At 46.6% G+C, this 15,000-nt stretch overlaps 1 protein-coding gene across 2 annotated transcripts in view; it reads right to left on the bottom strand.

The window, feature by feature from the left end:
- Nucleotides 1–15,000, bottom strand: part of aqr (aquarius intron-binding spliceosomal factor) — a 120,231-nt gene that overhangs the window by 22,607 nt on the left and 82,624 nt on the right. For both annotated transcript variants that reach the window (XM_076295580.1, XM_076295581.1), the window contains 4 exons: nucleotides 11,177–11,314; nucleotides 10,909–10,980; nucleotides 7,343–7,530; nucleotides 6,041–6,212 (listed from right to left, as the gene is read on the bottom strand). In XM_076295580.1, the coding sequence (XP_076151695.1) occupies nucleotides 6,041–6,212; nucleotides 7,343–7,530; nucleotides 10,909–10,980; nucleotides 11,177–11,314 (570 nt within the window). The remainder of the gene's footprint in view (nucleotides 1–6,040; nucleotides 6,213–7,342; nucleotides 7,531–10,908; nucleotides 10,981–11,176; nucleotides 11,315–15,000) is intronic.

Below are 15,000 nucleotides of genomic sequence, written 5' to 3'. Positions count from 1 at the left end.
ACGTGGAGGTCAAAGGTGAAGGGTTAAAGGTCAAGTTGCCCCGAATGACTCTTCCTGCATTCTCTGTGTAAAAAAGTAGAGGAATCAAAACCAGGCGGGGAAATGAACAACCCTACCGCAATAAAAGCGAACAACATCCGCATGTATTATTCAGTGTGTTTCCAATTAAAAAGCACCGCCATGCCTCACAGTGACGGCAAAGAGGAATAATTTATGGAGCCCATCTCTCTGTGCCTAGGCCAGATTAATGTCACATCACAGAAATAAATAAACAAACTTACATACAAACAAACACAGAGACGCTTTGTAGTGCCGAGCTCATGCCTCCTACCTGGAGGTCACCATACAAAGGAGTCCATTAATAATGGGTCACTATTCATGTGTGAATAAGTGTGTGAGAGAGGGGACACACAAACACACACGCACAGAATGGGAGATACAGGGATGAATACATAGACCAACTGACACTGAAAGAGAGGAAGAGAGAGAGAGAGAGAGAGAGAGAGAGAGAGAGAGAGAGAGAGATACAGCTACAGGCAGGATGAAAAAGAGAAAGGAGGGATAGAAACTAAAAACATCCAAAAACAGAGCCACTCATAAGGAGGGGAAATGCACAGAAACGAGCAGAGGAGAGAGAGACAGACAGATACAGAAAGAGAAGAGAGGAGAAGAGAGAGAAAAGGATAGATAGAAAGATAGATACAGAAAGAGAACAGCAGAGTGAGAGAAAGATAGATAGAGAGAGCAGAAAAGGACAGAGAGAGGGTGGTGATGGACAGGGAGGATATAAATGTTTCAACAGTCTCTTCAGCATCCTGTTCTGTGCTGGAGTGTTTGCATTTTGCTCATGGCTTGTGGCAAAGGTTAAGACTGGCTGGAAGCAATTTAGGCACTACTCTTCATACCTCTATATTTTATCACTCTCTATTTCATTCCTACCTCTCCCTCTGTTTCTCTCTATTTCATACCTCTCCTTCCATTTCGCCTTTATCATTCTATCTTATGTATCATTCTATCCATCTTTCACTGTCCTTCCATCCCTGCTGCTCTCCCTCTATTTCACCCTGCATCTCTAAATACCCTGCATCTCTAACTGCCCTGCATCTCTAAATACCCTGCATCTCTAACTGCCCTGCATCTCTAAATACCCTGCATCTCTAACTGCCCTGCATCTCTAAATGCCCTGCATCTCTAAATACGCTGCATCTCTAACTGCCCTGCATCTCTAAATACCCTGCATCTCTAACTGCCCTGCATCTCTAAATGCCCTGCATCTCTAACTGCCCTGCATCTCTAACTGCCCTGCATCTCTAAATACCCTGCATCTCTAACTGCCCTGCATCTCTAAATACCCTGCATCTCTAAATACCCTGCATCTCTAACTGCCCTGCATCTCTAACTGCCCTGCATCTCTAACTGCCCTGCATCTCTAAATACCCTGCATCTCTAATTGCCCTGCATCTCTAACTGCCCTGCATCTCTAACTGCCCTGCATCTCTAACTGCCCTGCATCTCTAAATACCCTGCATCTCTAACTGCCCTGCATCTCTAACTGCCCTGCATCTCTAAATACCCTGCATCTCTAAATACCCTGCATCTCTAACTGCCCTGCATCTCTAAATACCCTGCATCTCTAACTGCCCTGCATCTCTAAATACCCTGCATCTCTAAATACCCTGCTCTAAACTGCCCTGCTCTTAACTGCCCTGCTCCCTCCTTTCTCTGTCCCTGGGTACTTTTTCCTCCTCTTTCTTTCTTTCTTTCTTTCTTTCTTTCTGTCTGTTTTTCTTCTCTCTGTCTTGTTGGCTCATTTCCTCATTCTCTCCCAACAATCTCCACCTCTCTCCACCTCTCTCTCTTTTTTCCTCCCTCCACCTCTCTCTCTCCTTCCACCTCTCTCTCTCACTCTTCCTCTCTCCTTCCACCTCTCTCTCTCCCTCTACCTCTCTCTTTCCACATCTCTCTCTCTCTACCCTCTCTCTCTCTCTCTTCCTCTCCCTCGCGAGTGCGGTGACTAACGGAGTGCGTTCTGTAGACCTATGGCGGTCGGGGTCACTGTTGTGTGCAGGCGCAAATTAAACCTGCTCTGCACATGACGCCACTTCTACCAGCGACGCTTCAGCTAGCAGGACTGTGTGTACCAACCCCCTCTCACTCACACACACACACACACACACGCGCGTATATAATACACAACTATACTATACACAAACACACAATACAGCACACGCTCGTCATACATTACAACACACACACACGTATATAATACACAACTATACTATACACAAACGCACAATACAGCACACGCTCGTCATACATTACAACACACGCACACACGCACACACACACACACACACACGCGTATATAATATACAACTATACTATACACAAACACACAATACAGCACACGCTCGTCCTACATTACAACACACACACACGTATATAATATACAACTATACTATACACAAACACACAATACAGCACACGCTCGTCATACATTACAACACACACACACACACACACACACACACACACGTATATAATATACAACTATACTATACACAAACACACAATACAGCACACGCTCGTCCTACATTACAACACACACACACATATATAATATACAACTATACTATACACACACACACACACACACACACACATAGGGAGCATGAGGTCTGACATTTCCCTGACTTGTTCTACCGCCATGTCTGTGTTTACCCCCCTTCGCTGTCTTCATACAAATGTGATCTAATGCATCCATGCTCCTAGGAGGCAGGGTAACCATGGCGACAGTGTCTGCCTAAACCCCTGGTCTTGCTATGGCATGCGCAGCAGAGTGATGGAATGGAATGCTGGGTAGCTTAGGGGACAGACAGTGAGGATCAGGCCCTCTGCAGGCTTCAACTAGTTACATTGAACACATTTCAAGACCTTTTTAAGACCCTCATGAATGCACTTTAAGAGTGACATCACACCACAAGCAAAAAATAGGAAGGACTAAATCTTAGTCCCACAATTACTGGCAAAGCAAATAAATAAGGGTTGCATTGTTTGCATCACTTATCAGTTCCACTTTGATCTTATATGTAGTGATGATATATCTGATGATATATCTGTACCCTGGAGAAGGGGCCCTTCAAACCATTCTACAATGGATCAGTGAAGATCAGAAAAGATCAGTTTTAATGCGCATCCGAGAGTTTGGGGATATTCTCGCATGCTACTGTACAAGTCACTCTCAGCATAATAAGCTGTTCCTGAATTTCTAAAGAGAGATGTTAGTCTACGTTGCGTTGCAGACATTTGGATCCATAACACCGTGGACGCCGATTCCGATGTAAACATAGCCTATGCAAATAACTCAAGTTGTTATATTATAGCCTAATTGTGGAGGTTTCTTTATTTGGAATTTAAATCCGCATTTTCTGTTTTTTTTTAATTGTGATTGTGCTAAGGCTGTATTGGTGTTGTGATAGGCTATGTTGTAAGACTGAAATGAATAAATATCAGAACAAGAGGCTTTTGCGCAATTGGTGAAGAATACAGAAAGATCAACGATAATGCACCTTTAGGCTACTGTAGTGGAGTTCGTGAGACGGAAAACGTCAGGAAAACAGCGTTTAAAATGTCCATTTAAAAGGTACCCTAATCTAATGCACTGTTGTGCATTTTAAATCAGAACTAAGGAGGAATGTGAAGAGGCTGCTATTAACTGTAAAGATCTTCGATCTACAATCGAAACTATCAATAGCATAATGTCCGGTCTATGGATGTTTGCTTCGTTGTTGACAGCATGGTCTTTGAGATTTCAAATGACACATTTTAGTTTTTAATTGGCCAAGCTAAAGAGCTGGTATCTGGTATTGTTTGTGCAACTATACTACATGCAAAAATGCACAGATTGAGTTATGACAAAAAACATGACACCACTAGACTGTGGTAGTAAACAAACTAGATCCTAAAAGAAAGGTGCTAGCTTCCCTGGCTGAATGGTAGGCTATAAGCTATTAGCCTACACAACATAAATTGTGACTATGCTGGCGACCCAAATAAAATCTCCTGCGACCCACCTGTGGGTCGCGACCCAGTCTTTGGGAACCAATGGTCTAGGGCACCAAACATCAAATGACCACTGTAAAATTGGTGTTAAATATGCATTAACAAAATTGAGTCCTACCTAAATGTATTTAAGACCTAGTGCATAATATCTTGATATATTTAAGACTATTAGACCTGCAGACTACACCTCTTAACAATGGGATTAGATCTACAGACTACTTCTCTAAAGTATGGGATTAGACCTGCAGACTACACCCTTAAACAATGGGATTAGAACTGCAGACTATGCCTCTAAAGTATGGAATTAGAACGGCAGACTATACCTCTAAAGTATGGGATTAGAACCCCGGACGACACCTCTAAAGTATGGGATTACAATTCTGGACTACACCGCTAAAGGATGGGATTGAAACTTTGGACTACACCTCTAAAGTATGGAATTAAAACTGCAGATTTACATGAAATCCATGAAATGAAGCTCTCCCACATATTCTTTAACAGTGGAGGGTATCAATAACTCTTCATGTACCAATTGCATTCCCATGTTTGTTTGCAAAAAAAAAACATTTTGGCAACAAACTTTTGATCTGTCTATTTATAATAGAGACAATCTGCTCTTGGTCACGTTCACTTTGTAGAATCTAGAGGGAGTAGAAGTATCTCTCCTGCTTTCTGTACCCATCACTGTCTAACACACACACACACACACACACACACACACACACACACACACACACACACACACACACACACAAGCTCACACAGAGCTTTCACACAGCCTCACAAAGCAACATCCCAATGATCCTCACAAACCACAGTCTCTTCACACACACACACACACTTCCTCAGCCGGTTGGGTTTCCTGGGTACGTCTGCTAACAGGAGTGGTTATTTAACAGGCGCGGCTCACTAGTTCAGGCCATTCTCTGAGTAAGCGGTCTTCCTGGTCCATAAAGCCCAGCTGGACCATTGCAGCCTGATGAGGAGGAGCTCACTGAGTGTGTGTGTGTGTGGGCAGTGAGTGAACATTAACGTGAATGTACGCTGCCCAATGAGCCGTGACACAGCCGGAGAAACCACTACAGCTGTCTGACAACCCCCCCCCCCCCCCCCCCCACACACACACACACACACACACACACACACACACACACACACACACACACACACACACACACACACAGACACACAGAGTCTGTTTACAAAGAGCCTTATTTGCGCAACTGTGACCGGCTGTTTTGAAACAAGGGCCTCTCTATTGCCTCTTGCCTCATTTCTCCTTTCACATCACGACCGCGTGTGTGTGACCGCGTGTGTGTGTGTGACCGTGTGTGTGTGTGTGTGTCCGTGTGTCTCAGGGCATTCCTTGTGTGACCGTGTGTGTGTGTGTGTGTGTCCGTGTGTGTCTCAGGGCATTCCTTGTGTGACCGCGTGTGTGTGTGTGACTGCGTGTGTGTGTGTGTGACTGCGTGTGTGTGTGTGACCGTGTGTGTGTGTGTGACCGTGTGTGTCTCAGGGCATTCCTTGTGTGTGTGTGTGTGTGTGTGTGTGTGTGTGTGTGTGTGTGTGTGTGTGTGTCTCTCGGGGCATTCTTTGTGTGTGTGTGTGTGTGTGTGTGTGTGTGTGTGTGTGTGTGTGTGTGTGTGTGTGTGTGTGTGTGTGTGTGTGTGTGTGTGTCAGGGCATTCCTTGCAAAACGGGAGTTCCATCCCTGTGCTCTAGTGTGAGCAGACTCGTGATGCCGCGAGACACATGATGCCCCAAGCACACGCCACTCATTTAGGGACAATAACACACTTCAGGAGACACACACACACACACACACAAGCATGAACACACACACTCATGGATACAGTATACACACACAGTGTTTAGGAACAACGACACAGACACACACATCCAACACACACACACACACAAACAAATACCACATTTAAGGACAATGACACACTTCAGGACCAGTTTAGTCCAGTTCTGACCTGGTAGAAGTAGGGGTTGGGTTCGGACTCGCCCACGCCGTTGAAGTCCTCCACGTTGACCAGCTGGAAGTCGTAGGTGAGGCCGGGGTTGGGCATCTGGAACTCCGGCTGCTGCTGGACGTGGGGCAGGTTGCCCAGGTGCTTGTAGCGCCAGTTGTACAGGTTACACAGACTAGAGGGAAAGAGGAGAGTTAACTTCCTACTGGGATTAGGCACAGCAGACATGGACAAGAGTTAACTTCCTACTGGGATTAGGCACAGCAGACATGGACAAGAGTTAACTTCCTACTGGGATTAGGCACAGCAGACATGGACAAGAGTTAACTTCCTACTGGGATTAGGGACAGTAGGTATGGACAAGAGTAAACTTCCTACACACACACACACACACACACACACACACACAAGTAGGTATGGACAAGAGTTAACTTCCTACTGGGATTAGGCACAGCAGACATGGACAAGAGTTAACTTCCTACTGGGATTAGGGACAATAGACATGGACAAGAGTTAACTTCCTACTGGGATTAGGGACAATAGACATGGACAAGAGTTAACTTCCTACTGGGATTAGGGACAATAGACATGGACAAGAGTTAACTTCCTACACACACACACACCAATAGGTATGGACAAGAGTTAACATCCTACACACACACACACACACACACACACACACACACACACACACACACACACACACACACACACACACACCAATAGGTATGGACAAGAGTTAACATCCTACTGGGATTAGGGACAGTAGGTATGGACAAGAGTTAACTTCCTACACACACACACACACACACACACACACCAATAGGTATGGACAAGAGTTAACATCCTACTGGGATTAGGGACAGTAGGTATGGACAAGAGTTAACATCCTACTGGGATTAGGGACAGTAGGTATGGACAAGAGTTAACTTCCTACTGGGATTAGGGACAGTAGGTATGGATAAGAGTTAACATCCTACTTCCTACTGAGATTAGGGACAGTAGATATGGATAGAGGGTGGCCACATGCTCTGACTAAGTGATGCATGTTAGTGTGCATGTCTTTCACTGGTAGGATGCAATGACACCTCCCACTGAATTACTGTATTTAATTTAGTCCATGAATCCCCCACCCTATATGGTGGGATCACATGCAAGTATTGCTTTAGATGACACACACACACACACACACACACACAGACACACACACACACACACACACACACACACACACACACACACACACACACACACACACACAGACACATACACACACACACACAGAGTCCTAGGTGTCCAGCTCACCTGGCTCGGGCTCGTCCCTGGGCATCCAGGTCGACGGTGGGCACTCCCAGGCGGACGAAGCGGGTGAAGAGCGACTGCTCCATGTTGGAGTACTTCTGGAACGCCATGTTCTTGATGACCGGGGGCAGCTGGTGGTGGTCCCCGATCATGATCCAGCGCTTCAGGCGACTGTAGCCATCCTCAGGGTTCTGGAACACCACACACACGCATTCCATGGAATTCCATGAGACTTCAATGACAATGCTTCTACAACAACCCAGGTCACCACAGTGACTGAAATTCTAGTGAAAGAATGTTTCTAATGGTTACATTCTACAGGCATGAGTGGGAGTACATAGAGCAGCAAACGCAGCTCTCTCAAGATAACCCAGACAAGCTAAAAGCCCAAATGATGATGTTTAAGGAAGAGTCTGTAACGCTATGGCAACAGGGTTTGTGTCTCTAGACTTGGAGAGCGACACCAAAACAAAAGTGTTGGGGGTCCTGCGTCTGTTGGTGGAACCAAAGCAGCCTGTTGTTAATTAGCGGACGGCACCAGCAGGCGTCCCTAAGTGCTCCTGAGAGGCGCTGTTCTTTTCTCCGGAACTTTCCATCTCGTTAGCTCTCCTGTGGGAAGTGCTGTGGCCATCGGTGCCTAAGTGAGCCTGATTAATGACTATGTGCTCCCTGTGCAAACATGGGCGCCTCTGCTTGTTTAGCAGTGTGTGTGTGTGTGTGTGTGTGTGTGTGTGTGTGTGTGTGTGTGTGTGTGAGAGAGAGAGAGATTATTCCACAGAGGCTGACCACTGGCAACGTGAGTGAGTGTATGTGTCTGTGTGTCTTGTTCCACAGAGACATTGCTGCCATTGGCACTGTGTTTGAGGGTCTCTGAGTGAGTGAGTGTGTGTGTGTGTGTGTGTGTGTGGGTGTGTACGTACTAACTGAAACTGAACAGGGACAGGTGGCAAGGGGACAGGAGAGTGCAATTTGGGATGCTCTCAACAAATCCTACTCCAGCTCGCCTTCAGTGAGCCAACACACACACACACACACACACACACACACACAGACACACACACAGGTGAACAAACATATGCTTTATCCTCTCATCTCTCTCTGTCTCTCTCCATCTCTCTCTACTTCCATCTCTCTCCCTCTCCATCTCTCTCTACTGTACCTCCATCTCTCTCTACCTCCATCTCTCTCTCTCTCCATCTCACTCCCTCTCTCTCCCTCCATCTCTCTCCATCTCTTCATCTCACTCTCTCTCTCTCTCTCTCTCTCTCTCCCTCCATCTCTCCATCTAGAGGGCATCTGTTTGCTCTGAGCCAACTCCTCTCTGCACCTCCCGCTGTCCATTTCTCACATGCTGGTTGATAACCATGCAGTCAACGCACACTCTCTTACACACACACAACACACACACACACACACACACACTCTCACCACAGCAGGCCCCCTAATGATCACTGTGACGGTGAGGCTTGGGCTTCTACTTGGTCTTTGTGTGTGTGTGTGTGTTTGTGTGTGTGTGTGTGTGTGTGTGTGTGTGTGGTGTGTGTATGTGTAGGCTGAATAACAGTGAACCAGCTTATGTTTCAATTCCCATTAATATCAGCAGATTCTACATCTTTCTCTCTCTCTCTCTCTCTCTCTGTGCGTGTGCGCGTCTGTTGAGGAGTAGTGATCTTGCACATTATTGCAGCTGAATAAAGGCATGGGTGGTGATGGGAATAATTTTATATGACCTTTTCTTGCCCCAGACTAGAGGCTTAGCCACATTTACATTGAGAGTGTATTCTCTCTCTCTTCCTTTGATCTATTCAATGCAGATGTAGGTGTGAAATGCTCCCCACTGGCTGGACACCATTTGCTTCTACCATCTGTTCCACAAACTCCTTTGTTCTGTCTTTGGTTAGACAAAGACCTTAGGGTTAAACTTTAGCTGAATTAAATGTTTGTCTTATTAACTGTAAATGTATTCATGTTTGGTATGATTTTTATAGTCTCAGTACAATGAGTACAAGGAGTACAATGATTTAAGTGTAAGAATGTTTAGAACATCTTGTATAACATTTCTACCTGAGGAGCCTGCCTAATATGTTAATAGTGTGTAGGTGTGTGTAGGTGTGTCTGGGTGTGGCTGACTGGAACGGCGGGAAGAGAAAGCCAATCACAGGACGTTGTACCTATGACCACCACTTGAACCACACCTTTGCAAATTGAGCATAAAAGGCCAGTCTCTTCCGGTAATCTTTAGAATTGTAGTTGATGCTTCCGAGCTGAAAGCTGTATTCTCCCTTGACGCGCGTTATTGTAAAGTAAAGCCTGAATCTTGGATATCTGGAATCCTGCCGAAGTCTGCTGTGTTTTTGTCAAGTAATTATATCCACCCACAATTACTTTCAGTGGGTTAGAGGTGAATTGACTGAGAGTGGTTATAATATGAGTTATGTGGGTATAATGTGTGGTGTGTGTGTGTGTGTGTGTGTGTGTATGCCTGTTGAATAGAGATGAACTGGTGCTTGACTGCGGTCAGATAAGTGGGTACGTGAGTTGGAGGTGAATTGAGTGTGGTCACAATGTTACCCATCCATACCTCTAGGCTATAAACTATCAATATCCAAAGTAGCCGACGGTTATGTATTTGCGTTTTCTTTCTCTAGGTTGAACACATTTCATAGCTAACCAATTCAATATTTAGGGCTCTGAAAGAGAAGAATTTCAGCTGTTTTCTCCCAGGAACAGCGCTGCTGTAGCTTAGCTTGTTGTCTTGAATTTCCCCTTGGGGACCAATAAAGTATGTGTGTGTGTGTGTGTGTGTGTGTGTGTGTGTGTGTGTGTGTGTGTGTGTGTGTGTGTGTGTGTATCTATCTATCTATCTATCTATCTATCTACACTTCCAAAAGTTCTGGCTGGGGCCTGCTGGTAATTTAATTGACACGAGGGGCAGCGTGCGTCACACATGTTCTACAGCAACAGCAACACCGGGCTGACCGTGGATACGCCTGACTGTTAATCGGCTTTAATATAGTTGGACATCGCCCAGTGTCAATCAATCAGTCGACCTCTAATTATAACGGGTGGAATGATCAAGACTAGCCTGGGAATACACATACGAACCTTTGGCAAATTTGGGATTTGCTCTGCAGGTCCGTCTGGCCAAGAGGCCATTGAAGTCGATTTCCAATGTCCCTAAAACCTGGGCACGCAAATACCGGAATGGACGTGTATTTCACGGGCATTTACGTCCGGAATGGAAATGGAAAATGGAAACGATTTGGTAAGAGTTTAATGCACCAATTTAGGTTTCATTTCACTGCTAGTTACGCCCCTGTTAGAAGTCTATGAACCTTTTCAGGATCCACTCTCAATTCTAATTGAGAAGGTCTGCGTGCCAACCAGGCTAGATGAAGGTAGCTGTTTTGAGCTCATTTTGTGTTTTCAGTGGGGTTCGGAATGTTGAATAAGTCCGTGTATCCCTGAACGCAGGATGACGGAGGAGTGTGTGGCTCACCTGAACGCAGGATGACGGAGGAGTGTGTGGCTCACCTGAACGCAGGATGACGGAGGAGTGTGTGGCTTACCTGCAGGAGCAGAGGGATGAACGTCTCAATCTCCAGGATCTGAGCGGACTCCTCCATCAGGATGTTGTCATACTAGAAAAGAAGACAACGCAGGAGTAAGAGTGTGTGTGTGTGTGTGTGTGTGAGTGTGTGCGAGAGAGAGAGGGAGAGAGGAAGAGGGAGAGAGAGAGAAAGAGGAAAAGAGAGAGGGAGAGAGAGAGACACTGAGTGTGACAACATGTGTGAGTGCTTAAATTCTACAGGGTGTGTGCGTGTGTGTGTGTGTCACCTTGAAGCCCAGCTCCACCAGATCGTGCCGCTTGAGCGCAGCGTGTGTGCAGGTCATGGCGATGATCTTGGCCTCCTTCACCAGCAGGTACTTGGACCGGTCCAGACCACTGCGCAGCAGCTCGAAGGCTCGGAACTCCTGAGGGGGAGAACCACACAACGGTTCCGTAAAGCCCTGCTCATTCCTCATCAGAACGGTTCTGTAAACCTTTCGCTATGTGAAGTTTGCTTTTTGTTTTTGATTAAAATGTCAAGAAATGACCTAGAAACAGCAACGCCATGTGAACACAGACAGACAGACAGACAGACAGACAGACAGACAGACACAGACACACACACACACTGAGACTTCTTAATGAAGAGTTCCAAAGCATGCCAGAGGTTTCAGGCTTTCCTAATGAAACTCCATGAAGTCCATCTAATAGCTCTATTAATGGATCCACATGTCTGCTTGGTCTGGTGTGATGAAAACCCCCAAACTGAAAAGCTCAAGGCACTTGACTCACGAGTCATGACATCTCAACCTTGTGTGGAGCAGTGTGCAGCCATTTTCTTCATACAGATCTGCCTGATAACAGCTAAAAGTTGCTGTGTGTCTAATGGCAAAACAGCCACAGCTAACACACACACACACACACAGAATGGTAAAATAATGATGTTGCTGTCTAACATATAACCACACAAGTCCACCTCCTCAGCGATAAACAATTAAGCTCTGGTCATCAAATGTGTGACCAAGCAAGCCCATCTTGAGTGGTCAATAATGATGTAATTATTATGTGCAACACATTCGTGGTCATACAGGCATAGCCAACCTTAAATGTACTGTATCTGTTACAGCTAACATATCTCAACCAGAACAGAAAATAAGATTAATGATGCCACTGCATCACTGACACATATTCAACTACACCCACACAGACTAGCAAATATCCCATCATGCCATACAACTACACCCACACCGACTAGCAAATATCCCATCATGCCATACAACTACACCCACACCGACTAGCAAATATCTCATCATGCCATACAACTACACCCACACCGACTAGCAAATATCCCATCATGCCATACAACTACACCCACACCGACTAGCAAATATCCCATCATGCCATACAACTACACCCACACCGACTAGCAAATATCCCATCATGCCATACAACTACACCCACACCGACTAGCAAATATCCCATCATGCCATACAACTACACCCACACCGACTAGCAAATATCCCATCATGCCATACAACTACACCCACACCGACTAGCAAATATCCCATCATGCCATACAACTACACCCACACCGACTAGCAAATATCCCATCATGCCATACAATGACACACGACCACCCACACAAGCAAAACACGTAGCGATGTTACCACATGGCAAACACGTCCACATCTACAAAAACCTCACCGGCAAATAATGATGTTACTACATATATGAACATGAAAATACTGCTGTTAATGCATGGCTAACATTGATATATACACAAACAATGGTTCTAATGCATGGCTAACATTGATATATACTCAAACAATGGTTCTAATGCATGGCTAACACAGTGTAAGTCTACGCAGGCCCACCCTGAGAAATAAATACAGATAATGCGTGGCTAACGTATATACATCTGTGCAGAGCCCGGCCTACATGGTAAGTAAGGGTTCTCCTGCATGGAGAGTAAGGGTTCTCCTGCATGGAGAGTAAGGGTTCTAGTAAGGGTTCTCCTGCATGGTGAGTAAGGGTTCTAGTAAGGGTTCTCCTGCATGGAGAGTAAGGGTTCTAGTAAGGGTTCTCCTGCATGGTGAGTAAGGGTTCTCCTGCATGGAGAGTAAGGGTTCTAGGGTTCTAGTAAGGGTTCTCCTGCATGGTGAGTAAGGGTTCTAGTAAGGGTTCTGCATGGTGAGTAAGGGTTCTAGTAAGGGTTCTCCTTTGCTGATAAGCTGCTCTAATGGAGGACTCCCCCCTGGGACTTGCACCAGTCAGACAAGGCTTTGATTATCAGCCCCCTAGATCTGCTGCCTCACACACACACACACATTTACATGCACACACACACACACACAAAAGTGTACACACACACTCACATAAACACAGAAGTACACACACACATACACAAGCACTAAGGCTCTCGGTGACACACAGACACACGCACAGTGACACAATCCCGCACACACACACACACAATCAGAAACGCACAGACACACAATCCCAAACGCTCTCTGTCCCACACTGACTTTTCCCCTCTGCCAAAGACTCCCTCTTGGGCTTTTTCAACCACTGTCTTTTCTCTCCCCTCCTCTCCCTCTCTCTCTCTCTCTCTCTCTCTCTCTCAGTCTCTCCCTGTCATCTTTGGAAGCCCTTTGTAAGTTTGTAAGATCCTGATACTGTGATCGTTACACTAATCTCTACACTTCCTGTCAGCTAAAATGACACAATCAGCTCCTTTCCTCTCTCTCTCTCCTTCTCTCTCTCTCTCTCTCTCTCCTCCTTTCTCTCTCCTCTCCTTCTCTCTCTCTCTCTCTCTCTCTCTCTCTCTCTCTCTCTCTCTAAGTCTTTCTCTTCCCTCATCATCTCTGGGGTTGTGGATGTTAACATTTGGAGCAGAACTTTGTTGGAGGCCCTGTTTCTCTGTTCTTCCTGTCGTTCGCGTTGTTTCGCTCAACTGAACAGGAAAAACATGACGCGATAAAAAGGCATATTTAGCGGATTCAGTGTGGGTGTGTGTGAGAGGTGTGTCTGGGGGGTGGTGTGTGTGTGTGTGTGATAAAAAGGCATATTTAGCGGATTCAGTGTGGGTGTGTGTGAGAGGTGTGTCTGGGGGGGGGGGGGGGTGGTGTGTGTGTGTGTGTGTGTGATAAAAAGGCATATTTAGCGGATTCAGTGTGGACAGAGAGCCATCAGCACTATGCGCCAGTCAGACGCTCGCGAGCACCTACACCCACTCCAGCACATGGGGCACCTACACCCACTCCAGCACATGGGGCACCTACACCCACTCCAGCACATGGGGCACCTACACCCACTCCAGCACATGGGGCACCTACACCCACTCCAGCACATGGGGCACCTACACCCACTCCAGCACATGGGACACTTACACCCACTCCAGAACATGGGGCACTCAACCTCACAGACCGGGGGGGGCGGGGGGGGATGGGGGGGAGACGGACAGGTCAGGAGGACAAACGGATAACAGCGGTCAGTCCTCCTCAGCCAATCCCATGATGCACGTGGATCAGGAGCAGGATGGGAGGGGAGGGGTGTGTGTGGCGGTGTGTGTGTGTGTGTGTGTGTGTGTGTGTGTGTGTGTGAGTGGTGGTGAGGGGGGGTTGGAGTGGCCAATCAGCTATTTCAGGACACTGCTGCTGCTGCCGCGCTGCCACTCTGTTCTGTGTGGAGGCCGGCCTAGCGCGCGTGCGTGCGTGCGCGCGTGCGTGTGTGTGTGTGTGAATGTGTGTGTGTGTTTGTTTGTGTGTAGCGTGAGTGGTGGGGGGGAATGACCTAGCGCTGTGTGTGTGTGTGTGTGTGTGTGTGTGTGTGTGTGTGTGTGTGTGTGTGTGTGTGTGTGTGTGGTGTGTGTGTGTGTGGTGTGTGTGTGTGTGTGTGTGGTGGGGGGGGGAATGACCTAGCGCTGTGTGTGTGTGTGTGTGTGGTGTGTGTGTGTGTGTGTGTGTGTGTGGTGTGTGTGGTGTGTGGTGTGTGTGTGTGTGTGTGTGTGTGGGGGGGGGGGTGACCTAGCGCTGCTGGGTGCATGCATAATTGATGTGTTACTATTTCAGCATTAATATTAAACCCGATCAAAACATGCAGTATTGATGGG

Source organism: Alosa pseudoharengus, unplaced genomic scaffold (assembly GCF_046254945.1).
Source record: "Alosa pseudoharengus isolate Yale_2024_CS ecotype anadromous, Long Island Sound unplaced genomic scaffold, YU_APseudo_1.1 YU_APseudo_1.1_scf_2, whole genome shotgun sequence".
Classification (NCBI taxonomy): domain Eukaryota; kingdom Metazoa; phylum Chordata; class Actinopteri; order Clupeiformes; family Clupeidae; genus Alosa; species Alosa pseudoharengus.
Note: the sequence above shows the minus strand (reverse complement) of the source record. Positions and strands in the feature narration are given on the sequence as shown.